Below are 26,215 nucleotides of genomic sequence, written 5' to 3' on the forward strand. Positions count from 1 at the left end.
TTCAAATGCTAATACATAATATAATATAAGTAAATGTTTATGTAGGTATTGCTTATGTAGCCATGTAGGTATACAATTAGAGCATATTTTCCTAATAATTCTTATTCAAAACTTCTAAATACCTATTGGAATTTAGAATAATAAATTATTATGTATATTATGTTTCACATTTTAAACAATATAATTGAGTATACTGTATAACTATTAACTACATTAATAATACTATAGTAGTATAGGTATGCCATAATATATGGATAATGGAATACTTATTTATTGAACGCCTATATTATAATACAGTTTAGACTATAGTATAATAGTATACTAATTATGTTGCTTTTAAAATAAATCATCAATAATTTGCAAAATAATTTTGATTTAATCATAATCATAAATTACTCGAAATTAATTAATTCGTAACATTAATATAATATATGTAAAAATTGTGTTTCTATTGAAAATAGAAAACTATATAATATTATAAGTACCAATGTACCATAATGTAACTAAGTATAAAACCTTCTAGCCTAACCTAACCGAGGAAAATTGAGAAATCAAATTAAGAGAAGTAGGAGAAGTCTAGTATCTAGTAAATCTCTCTAAATATCTAGAGAATATCTAGTAAGAATCTAAGATGCTACATTTTGTTAGGAATTAAATTTAATTGTTTGATTTTTATAGTTGATTAGCGTTTCTATGGGCTATGGCAATAAACAAAGCGTTACGAAAATCGGTTAGGAAAATAAAGTTCAGCACGTCCCAAAAACATGGTAAAATCCAATTTTATTGGTGAAAATTGAAGTATTTACTATAAAATATAAACCTTGGTCAGAAATTATCATATTACAATGAATTCTCCCAAAAAGGAGAAACATTGAATTTAATTTTAATACAAGTATACTAATTTAATATTTATACAATATGAAACATGTTGAGTGCTATGGTTTACAACTTTACATAATTGATTCCTATATTTGTCGTTTTCGACTATTTTTAGCGAAATGTCTTTTTTCCTAGAAATGGCTTATCGTTGACGACAATGCAATAATATATTAGTATATTACTAATTACTATTGATTTTATTATAATATTTATTATTCTCAGTATTATCATGATACTAACTATCTTAGTTCATGGTATTATTATAGACATTTATAGGTAAGGAATTAAGGTATCGCTTATTTTGTGTCGGTTAAAATTGTTATTCTTGGAAAAAAAAGGTATTACAAAAATTGTAGAGGAGAATTATTCTAGTATCGTAAGAAGCCCGATTTTCGATATTTTTATTGATTAGTCGTGATAATAGTAAACAGTTTTAAATGATCTCGCGACAACGGCCGCTAGATAGCGCTGTCAGATAGAGTTTTGTTTCTAATTAGTAATTATTAATAATATTATATTGTATTCGATATTTCGATTATTTATTTTGGTAATCTCTCCAGTCTCTACTCGCCATCGTTGTATTATTTCAATTTCCGAATCAACCTACGCAAAGCTGCGATTTCGAATTTAGCACAGACATAATATATTCTATAATCTATAATATAACCACTATTATAATGTCCATGAAACTAAATACATTTTATTTAATTTCTGGTTTTTGTTGTATAAATACGCTACAGGCGTCGAGCCAACATGTTATTTATTATTTAAAATGGGGTGCCTCCCGTTTATGAATATTATGGATTGTGGTGCGGCGCGGCGCGGAGGTGTCGTCGTCTGTGAATAACACTGCCTTAAACGAGAGAGCCTATCCCCCCACCCCAACCATATACGATCAATTTTATTGTGTCAATAATTAATATCAATATGGTTTTGATATATTGTTTTCAATATATTGAATACACCTTCAATATCGGCACACGGTCGACAATACTACATTGATACAATAAAAATTGATTATTGGTCGTCTATCAGACCCTCTGTGTATCTTAGTCCGTGATTGGGCCCTTAAATAGTTTAATGTCTCAAAGATCTTTTGGAGCTGAACTCTGATTCTAAGGAGCGAAGACATGCCTGGATAATGGATAATTATCACAGAATAAACTTATAATAAATTTTAATTTTTTATCCAGACATCCAGTAGATAACATCACGTTATCGTTGTCCGTTGATAACCGAAGGTTCCAAGGAGGTTTCTAAACTGTTCGTCACCATGGTCTCGGGTTCTCCTACTTCTCGTTTTCCGTCGCACAATCAGTACAGCACTGGAGTCTGGACGGGGGACGAGTGGACGACGCTCAGCACGGGCGCACACCAAAAACGACACACTCACACATACATACACCACGAGACATCCACACGGGGACGACGGCGACACGGCGTGTGAAACCGCGTTAATGCGTAGTGATCTCGGCGGCTATTGGCTGATGGTTAATTTTTGCGACAACTGGCATTGTCAAGTGTTAAAATATAGTAATTAATACCGAGTACTGTTTGTGCGCCATCGGTTTCACACATATCGTCCGACGAACCAATGCGGTCACGACCCGTTAGCTGCTGCCGTATACGACGAAGAAGGTAAATATAATATGTGTTTATAGTCTATACCTACCTACTATAATATGTAATAATAATATAGTGTAACTTGTAAATATGTCGTAACATAATAATAGTAATAATAATAATAATCCTGGGCCGCGTACATTTTACCACGTATTATATTATAATAATAATAATATAGTCTCAAACCAATCGCGTCCAACGCGTTCATAGTATACTATATAATATTGTCCATGAGCGAGTCGTCATCGCCCGGAGTCGGGGGGGGGGGGGGATGATCAAAATTCGACCCACGGCCCCGTGTTTAAGGGTTGTGAAATGAAAATAATATTATCGTCGAAACCGTTTGTTAGCCGCGGGTGTACGGCGCCAGCCGTAGGCAAATAATTATATCGTTGGCGCCGGCGGTTAATGAGTCGCACGCCTTCCCGCCGAAGGTGACTGGCCCTTTGTCGTCATTACGTTTTTCCCGGCAAAAGTGCGACGGGATGACTCACGCACACGGCGATCGCGTGCCCGCTACCTGTGAATCACCGGCACCTGTGTCCCGCCGCCGCGAGTGCTCGTGACCATCACCACTCTCATCAGTCATCATCAGTACAGTTACGTCCGTCCCGTAGTCGAGTTTCGTGTGCTTCCGCCAATTTTCTTTTTGTTTCCTCGACTCCCCGACTTGCCCCGCCGATTGTTCGACATATTCACGCCATGGCCGTTTTCAGATCGTAAGTTATTGTTGTTTTCGAAAAATAATTGTTGTTAGATTCTAACCCGTTCTCCGACGTGTATCTCTCGTCTTGACATTTGATTTTTTTTGTCTGGAACCATTTTTGATGGTGCACAATGCGATTTTAAATAGCAACCTGTTAATTTATAAAGAGCATTATGCACTTTTTTTTTGATTAGTAACTGTTGATGGCCAATATAGGCATTGCCCGAGTGCCCGTCCATTATCGAAAAAAAAAAAATCCACTGATTTTTGGTAACCATACTATATTTTACTAGGATCGATTCGATTTGGACAATCCAATTCCATTTCCTACAAAACTGTTTGAGCAGCGTAGTAACAATGTGGCACGCCAGTTAAACAGATAATGATTGCTAGGTATGTATTTTAGTCTAATCTTCGGTTCTGTGTAGTATTTATTACACTCCTGGATTCTCTTGAATAGCCATGTGTTAACTGTTTATGTCAATATAAACTTAGATGATGGTTTTTATAGTATGGTAATCAAACAGCCCTAGTATACTTGTGGTAATATTATCTCCATAATATCATACTTTTACTGATAGAAGTAATATTTTATATTTCCTCATAATTTTATTTAAATAAGACGTAATTAATGTCAAATTTAATCTCTGGTTTTATAATTAATTACAAATATAAAAGGTATTAATATACCTTTAAAGTATACCTTTATAACCATAATATGCGGTCTATTCATTAGACACATGTGGCAGTGATAAACAATTCTATCTCTATCCTACCACTCTTATGTCTACACTATTCTTACTACAAAATAAAATACTATCGTTTTAAATGGTACATGCATGATTAACATTTAACAGTAATGAGTCAATAACCCTTCTTAATTCCTTCTTTCCACTATACAAAATTCTATGATACTATTTTCATAAGTATGTATTTGATATAGAACACGAGGGCATTTCTTATTTTTACTATAAATCATAATATACCTTTATACATTAGGTAGGTAGGTACCACCAAAAAAATATTAATTTTACCTACCTATTTACATTTGTCCTTATACTTAATTCTCGATTTTAGAAATAAGATATATGATTGTAGGTATGTATGTATGTATGTAACTACCCAATATTCTTAATGATAAATCAAACAATAATTGAAACAAATTATTAAATACCAGGAATTGATTTTAAATGCCAACTGTTTTATTTACCTATAAAGAATTTTAATCATTAAGGATGGTATTAAAGATTATAGTGGTTAATGGTTATTAAAAAAGTTAATTAAGTAATAAATTAAAAATATAATATTGTATTTCTAATAAAAAAATTTAATTTTTAATTATTGGCATTTATGTCATGTTTAATTTGATGATCTGATGTCGATGAACCTATCCATATATTATTGGAAACTCTTAAATGTTTTTATCTCAAATAGTAATTAAGTATATTTCCTTATCTTTTATTATAAAAAACACATTTGTGGTCCTTGATTTATATGTATAAGGTAGGAAATTAGGCAATGATACAAAACTATTTTTCATGTGATGGGGAAGGGGGGCTAAAATTATAAAGTATATAACCATAATTATCGGCATATACATTTTTGTAAAAAACCAAAAATCCTTGCAAATATAATATAGTTATTTAAATTTGATTAAATTAAAATGTATTTATGTGTATATGTATTCTATACTTAAAGGTTAGGAGAATGTCACATCCATTTTTGTTTTTTACGTCCTACAAAAGTATATCATAGTAAAATTGCATTCAGCTGACTTAAGTTAATTTTTGTGTAGAAACATTGATTTTTCAAATATTTTGCAATTCTATAAAGTTTGAGAATTATATATACTTAAATTATTTAGGGGATGGAGGGGGGCTTAATATGGTGTATTATATCATCAAAAATGACTTGACAGGATTATACACTCATTTATTTTTTTTTATTTGAAAGATGAGAACCTTTTGCAGGTTGAGCCTAAGCCCAAATTTGTATATTACTGTAAATAGTTCTAGAAAAATATGTTTGAAAAATATCATACCTCACTATTGTGCATTATTCAAATGCATATCTTTGGTTTAATAATAAAATAATAAATTTGAAAATCGGGTGTTAATTGTATTATTCTACCTACCTATTTGATTTTATTGTTGATTTTGACATTTTAATTTGAAGTGAAATCCAATTAAAATATACGTTTCATATTCCAAAAGACTATTGTATCTTATAATTCTCAGTGTTCATTAAACATTTTGATTAAAATGAAGTAAAAGAGAATTTTTTTTTATTTCAGTGGATGTATTCAGTGTTAAAAAAAAATCATAAAATGAATAATTTAACTAATGAATCTGAAATTGAGTTAAAACAAGATCTTAAGAAACTATCATTAGAAGAACTTCGTAAATTAAAAGAAAAAATTGGAAATGAAGTTTACCAAAATGCAACAACTAAAAAACCAAAATTAGATTTTCATCCTAAACCGGTTAAACGAGAAAACAAAAACAGACCATCTGAAATATCATCTAAAGTGGACCCTTCTTTGAATCTTGTCAAAAAGTATAAACCTAAAATTAAAACCAAAGTTGAAGAAACTAAAAGTATTGATCCTAGATTTGATTCTCTGTATGGTGAATTTGATAAACGCATTTTTGAACGAAATTACAAATTTTTAAATGATGTCAAAGAAAAAGAAAAAAAAAAGCTACGGAAGAAGTTGAAACAGAAGAGTCATGATGAGAAAAATGAGCAGGTTAAATTATTATTACAAAGAATAGAAAATCAAGACAGAGAAAAACAAAAAATGGAAGCTCAAGAAAAATTAAAATTGGAACAGAAACAAAAGAGATTAGATGCTGTTAAAGATGGTAAAAAACCTCAATTTTTAAGGAAACGTGAATCAAAAATATTGCAATTGGTTGGACAATATGAAGATTTAAAATCTCAAGGAAAACTCAGCAAGCATATTAAACAGAAGAGAATTAGAATTATTGGGAATGAAAAGAAAACAATGTTCAACAATTCAATGGAATAATAAATATATAATTATCATTATTGATTCATAAATAATTTTTGACATTTAAATATTTGATTGAGTAATATAATAATGTCTTTCTTATATTATACATTTTACTTGTTTTCTTTTAAATTATGAATATTTAATGGTTTTTTATTTGGTTGTCTTACAATTTATATTTAAAACTTAATTGGAGGGCTATCAGAATCAGGGAAGTATAAAACAGCAACAAACAAACTTAAGAATGATATTTTTCCGATATTTACAATTTCAGTAACACTTTTTATATGGAAATCTAATTTAAGGATACGTTTTTCACAGGAAATATAAAACTGGAACTATTAAAATCAAGAAAATAATTTTCAGAACCAACTATTTAATGGTACATTTACCTAACTTACATAATAAATTTGCATACTTATTAATTAATGTATAGGTACTTAATAATATTATATTGTGTAAAATTACATATAATGTTCAACACTTCATAACCTCTTTAAAAATAAAAAGCTTGAAATGAATAATAGTGGAAGTACTTACTAACAGCTGCAATGACCACACAGAAAAAATAACCAATTAACATTATTTCATAAAAAAAGGATAGGTAGGACGTAGGTAATATAATACAAAGCAAAAATAGTTCTATGTTGTAGATATATAATTACAGCTCTAAAGGCTTCTTAAGCCAACTCAAACTCTTAGTTGATGCTGACAACAGATCTAGGTTAGGTTAGGTACACTACATTCATAGGCAGATTGTATGTCAAAAGATTTTTAATACCACTAAAATATTAAGTTCTAATGGCACAAGTGTAGTTACTATTTTTTTCATAAGTTGTCACATGCAATGAATGAATACTATACTTTCATAAAATAACTAAAAAAAACCGAATTTTTCACTTTGCCTTCGAAAACTATACTGGGAATTTTAAATTTTGACCTCCCCAAGGCCCAAGCACCAACTAGAATACTATATTCACTTTCACATCGAAAAAGATACTGAAGTTGAAAATCAAAGCATTATTGACTACTTATCATGTACAGTGTACACGGACACAATAAATAAAACCCATTGTAAACTCAATACATTCGTCATTCATCACTCCGCTCAGAATCTAAAATATATTATTACGGACATTAATAAAACAGACATAAACAGCTGATATAGTCTGTTTTATTATCATATTTACATATTTTCTCAATTTGTCAGTTCCTGAAATGATTTGTCCTAAAAATAAAATTCCTGATTTTGATAGTTCCTGAAAATAATTATTCCTACATATGAATATTTTTATGAAATACTGTTTCAGTTTTTTTTTGTTTCTCCAATATCTCGGTCATATAATTGAACAATCCTAATTTTTTTTCCTGATTTTGACGCGCATCCAACATAATTATACCTAAATAATTTGTGGCTAGTATATATAATATGCAAATAACTCATTTTTCCAAATTTTGCACTTACAACATGTGTGCGCTATGCCATCGAATAATATGTATTATATATACATTAGAGAAATTTATTTTAGTTTTTATTTATTAGAAATAACAAATTTTATTAAAATATATGCATTGGATAAAATATTTCAAAATGTGTTATCGTAGACACCTGAGCTCAAATTATTTTCCGCGTTGTATTGGTTTTTGTGTATTTCTTACAACTGGTAAGTTTACGAATGCGATTAATCCTCGTTTGGTAGGTAGGTATATTCTCAACAAAGAAAATTGATTTCGTAATATTTTTTATGACGCGTCGTAATTCGACCGACGCATTACTAACCGTTGCTAATCGTTCTAGGTAGGTACAGTTAGTATAGTCTGTCAGTTACACTGTTACAGTGCCTTGGTATAAATAATCGCTATCACGAACAAATGCGACGAACTTGATTATGATGACGATTATAATTACAATATCCTACGATATTCGTCTTTAATTATAATATTAAATATCGTGGTAATATATTTTTACGCGCTGTGGACCAATGATGACAACTTTCGATGAGAACTAAAAAAACTTTAGTAGAAACCTTGCACATCCGGTGGTTGTGCAGCCCTTTGTAATCTTGACACGTGTTTCAAAGATTTAAGCACGAGTTGTAAGGCCGGAGGGACATTAGTGAAAAACTGAAAAACGATGGACGACGTGTGTGCGTATGTCGTGTACACTGGTGTATACTCGGCGAGGGCACTGCCTGGAACTCTCCGCCGTGTCGCAGTAATCGTCCGTAAACTCACACGCACTTGTCTCGACTCTTTAGTTCGGTGGTGGCGCGTACGATGTATTTTATTCATCTTTATCGTCGTCCGCCGTCAGGTGGGTGCCCACGATTTCGGTGAAAAAAATCGATCGTACGTGTTTCAAAACCTTCTTAGTCGTCTTTTTAGGTGTGTGTGTGTGTGCGCGCGCGCTCGTATGTCACTGCGGCGTCGGCAGCGACTGAGTTACGCGTAGTAGTCCCACACGTGTGTGACTCAGCGCACGACAACTACACACGTTATCGCGTTTGACGTTTTTCACGCTCATTTTTTTTTTCATCTAATTGCCTTCCACCGGAATGGTTTCGCCCGGTGATTATTTCTTTAGTAATCTGAGGTCGTCACGTTCGTCTCGTTGCTTTTGTTTGTCTGAAAAAAAACGATTTTTAGTTTTAGAACAATATAATAATTTCAGATTAGAGATAAATAGTAATATATTTCTATAATTTAATACGCTCGCAATGGTACAGCAGCAACTTACTGCGGCAGTGGGACAGAGCTCTGCAGCACCATTGTGTTTATATTATTATTATTTTTACGTGTATATAGTGTGACCCGTGTGTGTTCGATATTTTTTTCTCCGTGTATAATATATTATATTATGTGCGTTTTAATTTAATGGGTTTTTATCTTCGACAACAGCCTCAGGGGTTCCCCGCCACACCCGCTCCAGCTACCGCTCGACGACGCCGTGCACCTGTGGTCTGGCTCGCTCGTTCACTCACGGGCAACACACGCACACACAATAATATTATTATTATATTATAGTGTTTGTTGTTGTCGTCGTCGTTCGTCGTATTATATTATTGAAGTAGTAGTGGTTGCGTAAAACGAATACGATATTTCGTCATCACTTGGGGATCACATGTGGTCGTGTGCCGCCGACTCCAATCTTTGCAGTAGTAAACGTGCGTCGTTTTAACTGCCGTCCTGTCCTTGGTGCCTTTAATAGTATTAATATCGTTATCGATTTGGAAAACGAAAATAATTTTCTCCAGTGTTGTTTCCACTAGCTTATTAAATAACCCATATTATATCGTTATTATTACGTATGCTTAACAGTCGTCAAATACGTGTCGTTATAAACTATTATGTACCTATCGATATATTTTTGATTACTAAAATCGTTATTTCGAGGCGGATAGCATCCGTCGACTGTCGTACGTGTCCGCTCCTAAGTTCGTATAATTTATTATTGTATGTGTGTGCACATGTTACACTGTCATTACTATTCGGCATAATATAGCTGGGGACTTGGGGTTCTCTTAATCTCCTTATGAGAATGTAGGGGGGGGGACGATTCATGATGAATATCGAAATCCGCATTTGCGTCTTCGTAAAATAAAATATTATAATAATGACGTTGTGGGCACAAGTATAATGTGACTAACGGTGACGACGATTTGTCCTCTTGGTGCGTCTGGGAACCACTTGTGATGCGTCCTGCAACTCGTCCGTTGGCTCCGGACAAACACCGCACCTCTGCCCGCGACGTTTCTGTTTTTAACCCTCCACTCCCACCACCGATCGTTGTTTTTAATATTTTGATCGTGTCCTTTTACACTCCAATGGATAACTACTGGTTTAAATGTTTACTGTTTAGTCTTCACTCTTCGGTGTTTGGTTGTGGTTGGTTGTGACCTGTATACCTGTTAGGTCGCGTTATTTTATCCCTCTGTGGTCCAACGTCGTTGGTGTTTTATTTTTTCTAGAGTTACCGTCGAGACTACTAGTATAATAATACTTATCTTAATACATGATAGATATTGTTTAAAAGTTCTGCAGGTTTTTTTCAATTCGAAATGGAACGAAGAATGAAGAACAATTATTATTAATTTCCTCTTCGAATTCTTAATATTTAGGTTAGTAGTGTGTAACTTATTATGTTGTTTACTTATTTCTAATTGACTAATTATGTTAACTATAATATAGTCATTACATCCAATTAAGTGCGGTTAAGTGTTAAGATTTAGAACAACATTATAATTATTACTAATATAGTGATACCTATGGCTATAATTTATAATTGCTGTCGGATGTCTTAGTGTCTGGGCATTTAATGTAATGTTTATTCTTTGATAATTTAAAACTAACCTATCATCTGGTAGATACCTATATGGCTATATATAGTTTAAATTCAAATTATTTTTTAGTTATATACATGTCAGTTGTAGGTATATGATAATGAAATAATATTATGTAATTTTTTATAATTATTCATTTAGTAAATTCATTGTCCTTCATAGGCGTATAATAATACCTAAATTCTTAATTTACATTTTGTACCGTAATGTTAAAAGAAATGACACGATACCTAATTTTGATGGTTTTTGCAATGGTAAATCATAATTTATAAGCAATTTATTATTTAAATTGTTGAATTTTTATTTCTTTGTTGATAGAAACAATGTTGTTGTCAAAAGAGTGATTGTATTTTTTTTATGGCATACATCTTACATAGTTATTAGTTTCTCGTTAATTTATTTATTTAAAAAAAAATTGTATGGCTTCCAGGTTTGCACATTTGATTACTTTAACTTATGCCAAATAATTTTGATTTGTATAGATCATTATGGAATCTCCACAAGAAGAGAATGTATCATTAGACTTTGGCTCAACAATCAAGGAAGAAGAGTATCTTTTGTCTGTATCCACTGGTTTTTATGAGGAAGAATTTGACGACGACGAAGTATTTTTAGATGATTCACAAAGTATTGAAATGGAATCATCAGAAATTCCATCACGTGTTCGTAGAACTTCAGATGTGATTGACTGTGTTGGTGGAACTATGTCTCCAGCACATATTAAACGTCATAGTTTCCCATCAGCATCTGGTGAAGTCTTATACTCTGCTACATCACAGGCTACAAAAATCACAGAGTTAAATAGATCTAGGCGTGCTGAGCTTACTATAGAATCACTTGATCAAGGGTATAGTAGCCCTGGTGCACAGTCTTCTTCAGGCAGGTCTTTTAAAGGAACATGGTTCAGGTTTAGTAACAGTAATGACCCTGATTCTGTTGATGCCCGACCAACTCAAAAATTAGATGAACAACAAACATCCAATTCGAACAGGTAACCAAGTAAAAATTGTAACTAAATCTAATCTATTTGTACATATTATGGTTTTATTTTGATAATATTCTATAGCAAATTAAGTCCTGGTTTTAGAAAATCCGTCCAAGAAATTGTAATGCCTGTTACTAAAGATGCTACATGTTATAATATGGATCATGAATATCGTGGTATCGCTGTTATCATAAATAATGATATTTTTGATAGTCATAACTTAGCCGAACGGCAAGGTTCATGGAAAGATGTTGAAGAGTTGGAAAAAATGTTCTATCGTTTAGATTTTAATGTTATGGTTTGGAATAACTTGTATCACGAAGAATTGACTCATCATTTGAACGAATGTATGTATTATTATTTTAAACTATTTAAGACTTAGAATTTAACTTTAGAGGATGTTTAACTGCGCACTGTTTGTTTTTTCCCTCTCTGTCCCACGCGCAACATTTAAGTAATCAAAGAGTAAAATCAACCATTACAAAAACGATGTGAGAATAATATTTTTTAGGGTATGACATAGATTTGTCTAAATATTGTCACAAAATAATTTAAACATAACTTACCTAAACTAACATTTTTTATTTATAAATCAAATAATAATGTAAAACCGTTATGTCATGCCCTTATAAAAATTATACTTTATAATTTTTGTAATGAGTGATTTTTACTTTAAGATTACTCAAAAATCATAAAAACTGATTATAGGTGAAAACATTTTATCTATATTGGACGTGGGTCTAAGAGAAAATAAATATTGCGCTGACATCTTCTTAAATATTTATTTTTATTACTTATGTACTACATTTTACAGTGGCTAATGCTGATCATTCTCAAAATGATTGTCTCGCTATTGTTGTGTTGACACACGGGGTCAGTCAATCATTTGTTTATGCCAGAGATAATCCATACCCAGTTGAATTTTTGTGGAATTCGTTTACTGCTGATAAATGTCTCACACTAGCTGGAAAACCTAAACTATTTTTTGTGCAGGTATTTGTATAAGCTATAGAATCAAATGGTAATTGTTTATTCTAAGCTTGTTCTTGTTTTTTGTTTCAGGCATGTCGCGGAGAAAGGCTAGATCCTGGTATTACACTGAGAAAAGAAACGAAAACTGAAGTAGATTCTTCCACTGCCTCATACAAAATTCCTAAACATGCAGATTTCTTGATTACTTTCAGCACATACGATGGTAAATTTCAACATTTGGAATATCATCTTTATATTTGTACAATACCTTATGATAATTTTTTTTTAAGGTTATTATTCATTCAGGCATCCTGAGAATGGCACATGGTTTATTCAGAGTCTTTGTTCTGAAATGAACAAACATGATCATAGCAAAAGTGACTTGCTAGGAATTATGACTCGTGTATCTAGACGAGTTGCCTTGGATCATGAATCGTACAATCCAGATGAACCATGGCTACACAAGCAAAAGCAGATACCAACCATTCACTCGATGCTCATTAGAGATGTATTTTTTAAGCCTAAAAATAAACCTCCATCTGAACCAATTGTATTAAAAAACCGTGAGTTTTGATGTTTTATATTATCTTAAAATTAAAATATGGAATGCAAAATACATTTATCTAAACACTTCAATTCATGAAGAAACTTTTTGCTAGATAAATTTCTTGGTTATCTAAAGACATATTGTTTATGTGAAACCAGTCTATTTTACCTTACAACAAATTTACTTTGTTCCATACTTTCTTATGCAAAATACATTTGTGTACTTGTATTACTCTAAGGTTGAAGTACAAGAAACATTTTGCTATATAAATTTCTTTTTTATCCAAAGACATCCCTATTATTTGAGTGTTATGTCTATTTCACCTTAGATACAGTAATTTTGTAAACTAATAAAATCTTCTAAATTCATAAACAATTTAATTTGGTCAATACTCTACTCTTATGCAAAATACATTTGTGTACTTTATACTCTATGGTTGAAGTACAAGAAACATTTTGCTATATAAATTTCTTTGTTATCCAAAGACAACCCTATTATTTGAGTGTTATGTCTATTTCACCTTAGACACAGTAATTTTGTAAACTAATAAAATGTTCTAAAAAAACAATTTAATTTGGTCAATACTCTTATGCAAAATACATTTGTGTACTTTATACTCTATGGTTGAAGTACAAGAAACATTTTGCTATATAAATTTCTTTGTTATCCAAAGACAACCCTATTATTTGAGTGTTATGTCTATTTCACCTTAGACACAGTAATTTTGTAAACTAATAAAATGTTCTAAAAAAACAATTTAATTTGGTCAATACTCTTATGCAAAATACATTTGTGTACTTTATACTCTATGGTTGAAGTACAAGAAACATTTTGCTATATAAATTTCTTTGTTATCCAAAGACAACCCTATTATTTGAGTGTTATGTCTATTTCACCTTAGATACAGTAATTTTGTAAACTAATAAAATGTTCTAAAAAAACAATTTAATTTGGTCAATACTCTTATGCAAAATACATTTGTGTACTTTATACTCTATGGTTGAAGTACAAGAAACATTTTGCTATATAAATTTCTTTGTTATCCAAAGACAACCCTATTATTTGAGTGTTATGTCTATTTCACCTTAGATACAGTAATTTTGTAAACTAATAAAATGTTCTAAAAAAACAATTTAATTTGGTCAATACTCTTATGCAAAATACATTTGTGTACTTTATACTCTATGGTTGAAGTACAAGAAACATTTTGCTATATAAATTTCTTTGCTATCCAAAGACAACCCTATTATTTGAGTGTTATGTCTATTTCACCTTAGATACAGTAATTTTGTAAACTAATAAAATGTTCTAAATAAACAATTTAATTTGGTCAATATTCTTATGCGAAACACATATTTTGTGTACTTTATACTCTATAGTTGAAGTACAAGAAACATTTTGCTATATAAATTTCTTTGTTATCCAAAGACAAACCCACTATGTGAGTTTAGTCTATTTCACCTTAGATACAGTAATTTATAAATTAATATAATTATTAATAAATTTAATTTGTTTTATAATTGTTTATGCAAAATACATTTGTGTACTTTTTACTATGTTCAAAGTTCAAGAAACTTTTTGCTATATAAATTTCTTTGTTATCCAAAGACAAACCTATATTTGAGTGTTATGTCTATTTCACCTTAGATACAGCAATTTTGTAAACTAATAAAATGTTCTAAATTAATAAATAATTTAATTTGGTCAATATTCTTATGCAAAATACATATTTTGTGTACTTTATACTCTATGGTTGAAGTACAATACATATTTTGCTATATAAATTTCTTTGTTATCCAAAGACAAACCCATTATGTAAGTTAAGTCTATTTCACCTTAGATACATTAAGTAAATTAATATAATGTTTTTATATAACTTGTGTATATTTATTGTTATCTAAATCCGAATGCCAATTTTCTGTATTCCTTCCGTATATTTTACATTTGTTATGCTATTCTTTTATAATCTATTCAAAGGTACTGTATTAAAACTATTTTTTTTTTTTTTTTTAAAACACAAATTGAAAGACATTTATATTTAGTTAATATGCAAACATTTTAGAGTTCTGAAAAAATTAAATTGTTAGTATTGACACTTTTGCTAAATAAATACTTCTTTCGCCCTACAAATATTTTATTATTTTGGGATAGCTCGACTGGGTACCTGGAGATTCCTGATGACATATTGAGACTTGAGAGATCTATTGACATTACCAAATACCTGGATGATGTCATCTATAATACATTTATTTGTTTCCATTATTCAGTATTCATTTTAGAAATTTTAACTTAATATTGTATAATAAATTTGTAAATTAATTAGTCACTTAAATATTTTAATACGCCCAACTTAAGTCAAATATTGAAATTTTTAAGCTTATTTATCAAAAAATAATATTGATAAATATAATTATAAAATGCCTGAAAATCTTTGCTTTTTAGCTTACTTTTCTCCCTTCCAAATTAGTCAACTTGAAGATATTTTCAAAATTTCCAGGCTGCCCCTATTTCACTATTATGAATTAAAATTTTTTTTAGCATCAACCACCTTAGCATTTTGTAGGGGTACGGTTGGTTTCAGGAACAAGTGTTCCGGGGACAGGATTCATCTTAAAGAACTTGAGTAGTCACCCATCCGGCATCCAGACGATACTTGACTGTAGCACACATTAGTGACTGCGTCCAACCATCCCCCTTCACCAATAGGTTTGCCAGACGTTGAGTCTAACCTAACCCGACAAAAGATTATGTGTCGAATTGTTGTCCAGCTTTTTTCTCACCAAGCTAAGCCCAAGTTCATTTTTGTTAATATACATATTAAACATTTGACAAAAACTATACAATTTTAGTGTATAATGATAGTAATATTAAATATTATATTATTTTATGCAATTCTTATATATATTTTATTTTTTTACAGTCAGTATCTGAGTGCCTTTAAAATTATACTCGAAGCCGAAAAATACAAACTAACTATAAAAACAAAATCTGCAGCAACAGCAAGTGTGCACAGTAATGTATTTTACCAGTGTGAAATTATATAGTTTAATAAGTTTGTGTCCACATAAGTGTTCAAAACATTAAAATTATAAGAATTCAAATTTTGTGATAAAGAAAAATGTCTTTTTAAGACTGAATCAATTTTGACTTAAAATTAACTTTTGATGAAAAAAATAATGATCTTCATAATTGTTGATATTGTTTTTTTGTAAAACATTTATTTTAAATATTAACATATTCTTCATTTAGCTATAATACATCAATATTTCATCTATCTTTAATTTAAATTAAATTTAAAATTATTTCTGACTTACGTTATGATTTCCTTTATTATAATAGATATATTACTTATTTCTGATTGAAATATTTCCAAATTTTAATTGACAAATACTTAACTTTTTTTGAAAATTAGAACAAAAATCATAATTTAATTATTTACTTATTTTATTATAGACCAAGAGTTATTTGCTCATATTATTAATTAAAACTTTTTTTTAAGTTTAAAGTATTTTAGACATTTTTAATTATTACTGTTATCAGGCATTAAGTTGCCCATTATGTATGTCTTTCATAAATTAAATGTTAAGTATTATTTAATGTTTTTTTTTTATATACAATATATAAAATAAGTGAAAAGTGATATTGTTGTCGCATTTAGTATATATTTTAAAGAAATATTTAGTAACAATTTTTTTTTTTTCTATATCATGTAATTTTTAGTGTTTTGTTGCTTTTGAGTTTAGCACATTTATTATAATTCTCATTTTTAGTTATATTATTACATGTTATACTGCCTAGAGTATTTTTTTCTTTTCTTTTTGTTATTATAATTTTTTTATTTGGAGGACATTAGTTATTTCTCATGTACTATTGTTGCATTAATTCTGATTATATGCAATTTTAGTATCTTACTACTCAAAATGAAAATTGTAAATCTGATTTTTTTATATTTATACATAAATTTATACGTATAAATTTGATCTTGGGAACTGAATAATGTTGTACTTGCTTTACTATTATTAAACTAGTACATTGTTTTGTGATTTATTGATCTCTCCCTTCTAGTTCAAATATATAATTATAAATTTTTTTTTTTTTTGCTATTCATTATATAATTTATTAGCAATTAAAAGACAAAAAATAAATTTGTCATTAAATTAAATTTAACTATGTACTACAACAAGCCATTATCACTTTAATCTAAGACTCATAAACATATATTTATTTATATATTTTCATTTATTTAAAGTTTGCATATTATATTAATAATCTATTTATACATTTATAGATACACGTTCTATGTAATAATGTATTGTATGAATTAAAGTGTACTCCCAGAAATGTCTGGTTTTGACATTTTTTAGCCATCAAATAATCATAAAGACTAAATTTAAATTATTTTTTTATGTGCTCATATTTTTCATGCTATTATTAGTATTTTATTTTGTGTATAATAAGAGAAATGTAATACATTTTATTTTTTCACCAGTTATTGACATCAAGTTTATCATCAAAAATATATAACATGCTTGAGCTAAGTGTTTAGTATTCTATTTTTATTTGACAATAGCGATAATTTGTATTGTATTGCCATATTTTAAAATTATGGTTTAAAAAAATAATGTGTTCATATTAATTAGTATTACATTAATGCATTTCTTATTTGACTCACGTGTTTATATAATATATTATATTAAATAAATTGTAAAAATTATATTTTGGACTTGTTTTTTGTAATTTTTCAAATTGATTTTTTCCAGTTATTATTTAATACCTACTTCACTTGTAATTATATTCAAAACTCATCGATGAACAGCCATTGTAGCGCTATAAAACATAACTTTATATATAAATACACAATTTATACATTTTTAAGTTTTAAATTGACTTTTCAGACATTTTTAATTTAAAAAGAAAATAAATGAATCAGAAGAACCTTTTAAGTTATAGCTTATACTTTATGTTTTATGTTTGAACTGAACATGTAATGCTTATTCTATTTAAAAAAATATTTCCTTTTTTGCATAAACCACATTTAATATGTACAGTATTTTGAAGGTCTCTCTATGGCTACTAGAGTTTATCGTTAATATGATCAGAAAAAAAAATAATTTCCTTATATTTTCATTTATTTTCTTATTTACTGGTATTAAAAATTGTGATTATAGATTACCTATTACCTACTTTATAAGATTATAAAAACAAATTATTTTTGTGGATATATCAACATTATTTTCTTTATAAATATTGAAAAATAGATCATGGGATAATATTTCTTTTTACCCTCCTACCTAACCCCTGGGCTCAGGAACAAGTACATATTATATTGTATTACTTGTATTAATGTATCGTGTTTGTATATTATGGTTATGTCATGACAATGATAGTCTTAAGTATCAAGAAATGCAATTGGAAATAAGACAGGCTAAATAAGGATAAATTAATTTGTCTTGATTCTTATATAATTTCTGACTTGGCAGCTGGCTCGGTCAGGCTGATCAATTATCTTAATGAATCAGTGTGATCAATAACCTACCCAATGATGATAACTATAATTTATACTAGCGGAGAGACTTCCCTGTTTTTTACTTTTTGAATAATAAGTTAACAATTAAATAAAAAAAAGGTGGGTTAGTTAGTGGATGTCACTCTGCTGTACAGTAGATTACAAGTGGGTCACTGTAATGGATGGTGTTAAATTTGAATTCAATGATATAATATCATTGTATAAGAAAAACGATTCTGAGCGAAAACGGTCAGTCAGCCTATGATATTACCAAGTAATTATATAATCATATAAGTAATTTATATATAACCTATTTACGTATTTTTTTTATTTTTTTTTTTTTTTGATAAAGGTAAACAAACTTATGGATAATCTTGTATTACATTTTCAAATCTTAGATTTAAAAAGAAAAATTTTTATGAATTCTCAACTCAAAATAATTTGCTTATTTTCGTGATTTTTCCGTAATTTGTCAAGATTTGAACTTTAAATGCTTATATATAAAAACTGTGACTAAGGACTTTTAATTTTTTTCATCTGCCTTTGAACCAATAACCTAGGAGCCTTCTATTAAATTTTAAAGCTTTTTTACCCAACAGATAAAATTTAATTGAAGTTTATAGAAAAAAAATGGAAACTGATAATGTCCGTAAACAGCTCAAAATAAGTCAACATATTTGTAAAATGTTATGGTGTATAGAAAATGCTAATATAAACGTTCAGTCAAAATTTCATGTACCTACGGTCATTTGTTTTAGAGTTGCACCAAAAACCAAAATCGATTTTCTCAAAAACAGAATTTGCGTAAAAATTCCTGTTTTTCCTTAATTTTTCTTTTGTTTTTCACGTCGCGTTTGAAAACTACTGAGAAATTTTTACTTTTGACCCCCAAAGTACCAACTAGATTCACTTTCCTATCAGAAAAGTTACTGTTGAAGAAAATCAAAATTTGAACTTTGAATACATATACAAATAATTGGGCCTATGCATTTTTAATATTTTTTAACTGATATAGTAACATTATATCAGGTGCCTTGTATTACATTTTTCACGCTTTTTGACTAAACAAATAAAATTTTATTGACAACTATTATAGAAAAAAATTTTAAAATGTCCTCAAACAGCTAAAAAAAATTAAAAATTTGTTGAAAATGTTATCGTGTATAGAAAATGCTAACCAATGCACATTTCGTGTATCTACAGTAGTACGCAGTCATTCGTTTTTGAATTACAACAAAATAAGAAAATTGCTACATGAGAAATCGAGTGATAATCCAAAGTTGTAAAAAAATGAACTTCAAACGCTCATTAAAATTTAATTTGACTATCTTGTAGACATTTTTTTTCGATAAAAGTAGGAAAATTTGAGAAATCTTGTATTACATTTTCAAACCTAGATTTAAAATGAAAATTTTTTATGTATTTCTAACTCAAAATAGTTTGCACATTTTTGTGATTTTTAAGTATTTTGTCAAGATTTGAACTTTAAATGCTTATAAAAAAAAATTATGACTGGATATTTAATATTTTTCAAAGTCATCAAAACAAATATGTTAGGAGCTTTGTATTATTTTTTTCAAGCTTTCTTACCCAACAAATAAAATTTTTTGACAATCAAAGAAAAAAAACAAACAATTTGAAATTTAAAATGTCCGACACAGTTCAAAACAAATTTTTTTTTATCATGTATAGAAAATGCTAATATAAGCAACCAGTGAAAATTTCATGTATCTACGGTCATTTATTTTAGAGTTACACCAAAAACCAAAATCGATTTTGTCAAAAACCGATTTTACGAACAATTTCATGTTTTCCTTACATTTTTTTTCTCTGCGCTTTTGAAAGCTATAAGATTTTTTTTACTTTTTACCCCCCAAAGTACCAAGTAGATTCACTTTCCTATCATAAAAATTAAAAGATACTGTTGAAGAAAATCCAAGCATTTTTAAACATAACAACATTTAAAAATATGGTTCCCGGTAAAATGCATATTCTGTTCTCAGGTGACCAGTTTATTTAGCCGTGGTTTCAACAATACATCTTTATCAGTTATGGTGATAAGAGGTTTGAAGTGTTTGAAACTCACAACAATGACGAATGAACAGTTAAACTGTGGTTTAAATTCAAATCGAAAGCAAAACCAGATAAATCACTATTGACTGGCGTATTCGAAAAATACTATACTTAGAATAATTAATTGTTTCAGTACCTGTAAAGCCTTTAATCATTAGGCATTGTAATTCATTTAATAGTTTTAATTCGCTGTTTCAAAGTTTAAAATGTCTTCAACTGAACCTAGCCCGCAGCACATATCTGCACTTAGGAAATATTTTGGACATTCTACATTTCGGTCCATGCAATGGGAGATCATATATTCAGTTTTAGAAGTAAGACGTCTAGACTGACTGTCCTGGTTTCTGTTTATTTGTTGGTATAAATATATATAATGTGTATATTTATTTTTCAGCAAAAAAGAGATGCATGTGTGGTTATGTCTACTGGTTATGGAAAAAGTCTTTGTTATCAGTATCCGGCAGTTTATAGCAAAGGCTTAACCATAGTAGTTTCCCCGTTAATATCGTTAATGAAGGATCAAGTACTTTCTCTGGAGGTTTGGATTGAATTTGTTATTTGTTTATTATTTTTATTTTACCTAAAAATGTCATAATTATGCCAAAAGTAGAGCTTAATAGTTATTAAAGACAAAAGCTTTTAACACATTGACTGCGTAAGTATTTTTGCAGTTTTTTCCTAGTGCATATGATAAAAGTAAAAAACAACATAAAAAAACTACTCTTATATGTATGGTCATACACCCTAACGACATATGTATACATATTTTAAAACATGCGTCTAATTCATGCTAAATAATAATTAAATAACATTCAGCCACGCCCGTGGAATAATAAACCATTTACTTTAAATATATATTTGATGACAAATGGCGTCAAACATGTTGCTGATTGATCCTCATAACACCAATTTGTGTTAGTATGCAGTCAACGTGTTAAAATGAAAAAACTTCAACTAGAAAACTATTTAAAAAAGTTATTTAAATTATACAAAATTAAATGTCTCCTAGATGGCCAATATAAAAGCATGTCTGCTAGGCTCAGCTCAAACATCTAAGGCAGACGCTTTGAATAGTCTTTTTTCTGGAGAAGTTAGAGTGTTATATATAACTCCAGAATGGATAGCCACGGATTCAGCAAAAAAGATTTTACAAAATTTACAAACGAAAATCCAAATTGTTGCTGTCGCTATTGATGAAGCACATTGTGTTAGTCAGTGGGGTTTTGATTTCAGATCTTCTTATAGGTCAGTGGAAATATATTGTATTCTATAAACCGTTCTACTGTTTAAGTAATCTACTTATTTATTTCAGGAATTTAGGAAAATTACGCAACATATTACCCAATGTCCCAATCATGGCATTAACAGCCACTGCTACACCAATTGTACGCAAAGATATTTGCAATTCATTGAATCTCATGTACGTATGATTGATCATAATTTAATTTGTAAATCTAGGATTTAAATTGAATCAATCTCTATTAATTAGTGATTACTTTTAGAAATCCAAAATATGTGTGTACGGGATTTGACAGGAAAAATCTATACTTTGAGGTATCAAAAAAAACAAGTATATATGTTGACTTGAATAAATTTATGAAAAAAAATGGGTTAAAAATGTTTTTTGAAGGTGCCACAATTATATATTGTCCTACAAAAAAACAGACTGAGGCAGTTGCACAAGAATTAAAATGTAAATATTTCTTCCCAGTTCCCATCGATTTTGTTTTTTAATTTTATTTACTGCAAAATTATAAATATTATTTTATTTTAGCTAATAGAATAGAATGTGAAGTTTATCATGCTGATATTCCATTGAATAAAAGAAATACTGTTCATGAAAATTTTGTAAAAGATAAATTGCAAATTGTTGTAGCTACAGTGGCTTTTGGAATGGGTATTGATAAGCCAGGTAATTGTTTATTTTCAAATTTTAATTTTAATTTACCATCAGAAATACTTTTACTGAAATTGTTATGTGCACCTACAATTTTTCTATTACATTTAAGAGTTTAGATTTATTTATTAAATATATTGAGTAGCTGTTGATTTATTTTTTTGATAGATGTAAGACGTGTTATTCATTATGGAGCACCTAAAGATATTGAATCATATTATCAAGAAGTTGGTCGAGCAGGACGGGATGGTTTGCCAGCCATGTGTCATATATTCTACAATCAAGCTGACATTGTGCTCAATAGACATATAATGCTTTCAAACCTCACAAATGATACATACCGCTCACATAAAGAAAAGATGGCTAAGGTCATCGAACAGTACATGGAGACTAGATTGTGTAGACGTCAACTATTATTATCCTATTTTGAGGATGTCTCTTCGTTAACTACATCTGATACTTCTATCATCAGAACAGATTGCTGTGATAATTGTACAAATAAGTAGGACTTTATTTTTAGTTCCAAAATATTTTATATTAATTCAAATCTGTTATTTCTTTGAAAAAACAGCCAGAAGACTGACAAATTACAACCTGATAATAACATAGATTTAACTGAAGATATACAATTAGTCTTACAATGTGCACAAGCACTAGGTGGTTATTTTGGACTTGTGGCTATAGTAAATTTCATTTGTGGTAAAAAGAATGATAAATTGTCCAAATATACGACCCATAATTTGTACGGAAAAGGAGACTATAATACAGAAACTTTTTGGAAAGCACTAGGTAATTACTTTTACAAAAATATGTTAAAACTGATGAGAATTTTTATCAAGTATAATACAATTTTGTGGTCATTCAGGTAAATTGTGTTTGAGAGAAAGTTTACTACAGCAAAATCCTTGCCCTTCGTTCAAGGAAGGCAACACATTTTCTTTTCCAATCAGTACTGTTGCAGTTTCAGACAAGGGATACGAATTCATAAAATAGTAACATTAAAATTTAGTAAATTAATTATAACTTATTAATAAAATTGATCCTTTATTGTTTTGATTATAGCGGAAAGAAATCAGGTATTCTAATAGACCCATCATTGGATGTTTTAAAAATGTTCAAATCTAAATCAGCCATTAAGTAATAAAATGCATAAACAAATATTTTATGTATCATATCTAATTATGTTTATTTACTTATTTAAGATTGAAAGATGTTTATAAAGGTTGTGGTACCTTAGATATAAAATTGAAGTATCAACGTGAAGAAAAAATAACACAATTTACACCTTGTACACAAAATTACAGCTCTCAACAACCAACTGAAAACACAGAATTAGAAGTAAATATTTCAATTAATGTTGAAAGTAACAAAATGTTTATAACCTTATATTTTGTAGAATACAATCTATTCGACTTTGGTGATGTATAGAACCACATTAGCTCAACAATCAGACTGTATGCCTTATATGATTGCAAGTAATAAATTGTTAATCAATGTGGCAAAATTAAAACCTAAAAATGTATCTGAATTAAAAAATGGTAAAAAATGATAAAGTAATCATCTTTAAATGTTGATTTTTATCATAACTATTGTTAATCAAATTGTTTTTTTCTATAGTTGAAGGGTTTACTGAAGCCAAAATTGATCGTTTCGGTCAAGCAATAGTGGATAAGGTGATAGAAGTTTGTAATAAATATCCGGTAGAATCGAAGACTGAGAGTGTGAACCAATACGAAACTAAGTATATATAGCTATGAATGTTATTTAATCATGTTTTTTTTATGTTTCATTCCCTTTTTTTATAGTAACTCAAATTCCAGTGTATGTGATAACTTTTGGGATGAATGTGATGACTCCATCTTCAGTGAAATATGTGATACAGATGAAATAAAAAAATGTGGTGTTGATGGAGATGTAGAAATAAATGAAGTTTATAGTAGTTTAATTCCTAAAAATGATGAAAACCCAACTAAAAGAAAATATTGCGATACTGAATCAAATGGGATGTGTCAAGAAATAATAACAGAACGTAATAAAACCATGATTAAAAAATTAAAAAATAACCCTCTATTCAAATTATAAAATGCAATTGAATATAATATGTCATTATAATAATATATTTTTCCAAAGACTAATTATTTTATTTTCATACCCAAATTATAAATAATTGTTTTTTCCGTAAACTGTTTATTCAAAAGGCAACATTTATAATATTTGATCTAATATTTAATAGTTAATATATGATTTTACTCAAAAAGGGGCAAGTCATTCAATGATAATTTGGATTAGGCACCTACCTTTATTTATTACATTACTACAGTTTGTTTAAATTAAAATATACTTGTAGATAATTATTCATATTGTGAATGTATTATGTCGCTATTATTGACTAGTATTATACTTAAATCACTAGAGATCTTTCTGATAACAAGTTCAAGATTTTTGTCTAACAAATAATGGTAACAACTATCAGAATTGTGTTGTGCAGGGTATCCCAATAACTGTGAATATTGTGACAATGTTTCTTTATAATTAAATTTTTTTTGTGTGTTTTACTCTTATCTAAATGTTTTTTTTATTCTCCTACGTTTAATAAGTAAATTTGATTTGTTAATTGTTGTCTTAACGCCTCGGTTTAATTGCACCTGTATGTATTGATAGTAAAATATTATTTTAGATTTTATTGTTATCTAATAGATTACAACGTTGTGCAGATTTTCAATAAGACAAATTAATAAAATTGCCTATAATAGGTAAAATGGTATCCTACTGAATACTGATGTATTAAATAATTAATAATTTTAAAAACATGAATGGTTTAGTTAATGGCTTAATGCATTTCATATAAACTTTAATAATAACAAATAAATACTTGATTTTTTAAACATAGAATACAACTTATGTTTGGTATATTATGCTTAAATCAGTATATAATCCATGTGAATAATTTATTTACAACACTTTGTATAGGTTATATCCTTGAATAGAAATAATATCCTATCAAAAATCAGTAGGTAATTAAATTTTTCAAATATATAATACGATGGATGATTTTTTTTATGGTCAATTCATTACCTAGTACCTACAAAGATTTTAAGTAAATTTGTTTTCGGATTTTTTAGTTATTACAGAATTTTTTAAATATATTATTTACAATATTTTAAAAATTGCACCCTCAGTCTTAAGCTGTTTACTGTAGAATAGTAACACTCGTATAACCTTTTCACTTAGAAACAAATATTTTATCAACATAATTTAAAAAAAGTCCAATATTTCATATATTGAGTGTTTTTTTTTAAATATTTGGTGAACATAAATTTAATTCTAAAGTAATTTATTTTTTAAGTTTAATTTATAAGAAAAAAGTTGAATTTATTATTGATATAGCCATATATATATTATTTAATGATACTCTTAAACCAAAACACCAATTACTATTATAGTACATTATCCAACAGTCAAACAACAATCTGGCTCTCCAAGAAACTTTTGGTGTTTTCGATTTAAAAAATAAAGAATTGAAAACATATGCACGAGTTACGTCATCATCTTGAAAAATATAACATTAACATTAGCTAAATAATTCCAATTAAAATATTCTTTTTTTAATAATTCCGTGGGGGGTCCGGACCCCTGGACCCGCTATTCAGTATGCATACAACACATGGGCGTTC

General features: G+C 28.9%; 3 protein-coding genes across 9 annotated transcripts; all 3 read left to right on the forward strand.

Moving 5' to 3' along the window:
* The first annotated feature begins 2,251 nt into the window (after window positions 1–2,251).
* On the forward strand, window positions 2,252–17,757 carry LOC132952896 (caspase-1-like). Of its 6 annotated transcripts, XM_061025397.1 has the most exons (8): window positions 2,252–2,517; window positions 3,502–3,601; window positions 11,044–11,552; window positions 11,628–11,893; window positions 12,361–12,539; window positions 12,609–12,741; window positions 12,809–13,081; window positions 15,986–17,757. In XM_061025397.1, the coding sequence occupies exons 3-8, from the start codon at window positions 11,050–11,052 to the stop codon at window positions 15,994–15,996; spliced, it is 1,365 nt and encodes a 454-aa protein (XP_060881380.1). In that variant the 5' UTR covers window positions 2,252–2,517; window positions 3,502–3,601; window positions 11,044–11,049; the 3' UTR covers window positions 15,997–17,757. The 6 variants fall into 6 exon arrangements, with proteins under 6 accessions (XP_060881380.1, XP_060881378.1, XP_060881376.1 ...); XM_061025395.1 differs by lacking the exon at window positions 3,502–3,601 and having other exon boundaries at window positions 2,253–2,517; XM_061025393.1 differs by lacking the exons at window positions 2,252–2,517; window positions 3,502–3,601 and adding an exon at window positions 6,466–6,603.
* Window positions 2,931–6,330, forward strand: LOC132952898 (ribosomal RNA processing protein 36 homolog). The gene is made up of 2 exons (XM_061025400.1): window positions 2,931–3,221; window positions 5,502–6,330. The coding sequence occupies exon 2, from the start codon at window positions 5,505–5,507 to the stop codon at window positions 6,237–6,239; it is 735 nt and encodes a 244-aa protein (XP_060881383.1). The 5' UTR covers window positions 2,931–3,221; window positions 5,502–5,504; the 3' UTR covers window positions 6,240–6,330.
* A 223-nt stretch (window positions 17,758–17,980) lies between the features above and the next one.
* On the forward strand, window positions 17,981–25,096 carry LOC132952895 (bifunctional 3'-5' exonuclease/ATP-dependent helicase WRN-like). 2 transcript variants are annotated; one of them, XM_061025391.1, is made up of 14 exons: window positions 17,997–20,958; window positions 21,039–21,182; window positions 21,654–21,889; window positions 21,957–22,064; window positions 22,147–22,337; window positions 22,419–22,556; window positions 22,710–23,043; window positions 23,113–23,330; window positions 23,407–23,533; window positions 23,604–23,678; window positions 23,744–23,879; window positions 23,938–24,079; window positions 24,159–24,282; window positions 24,347–25,096. In XM_061025391.1, the coding sequence occupies exons 1-14, from the start codon at window positions 20,851–20,853 to the stop codon at window positions 24,621–24,623; spliced, it is 2,358 nt and encodes a 785-aa protein (XP_060881374.1). In that variant the 5' UTR covers window positions 17,997–20,850; the 3' UTR covers window positions 24,624–25,096. The 2 variants fall into 2 exon arrangements, with proteins under 2 accessions (XP_060881375.1, XP_060881374.1); XM_061025392.1 differs by lacking the exon at window positions 24,347–25,096 and having other exon boundaries at window positions 17,981–20,958; window positions 23,938–24,094.
* Window positions 25,097–26,215: the final 1,119 nt, after the last annotated feature.

This window comes from Metopolophium dirhodum, chromosome 9, assembly GCF_019925205.1.
Source record: "Metopolophium dirhodum isolate CAU chromosome 9, ASM1992520v1, whole genome shotgun sequence".
NCBI lineage: Eukaryota > Metazoa > Arthropoda > Insecta > Hemiptera > Aphididae > Metopolophium > Metopolophium dirhodum.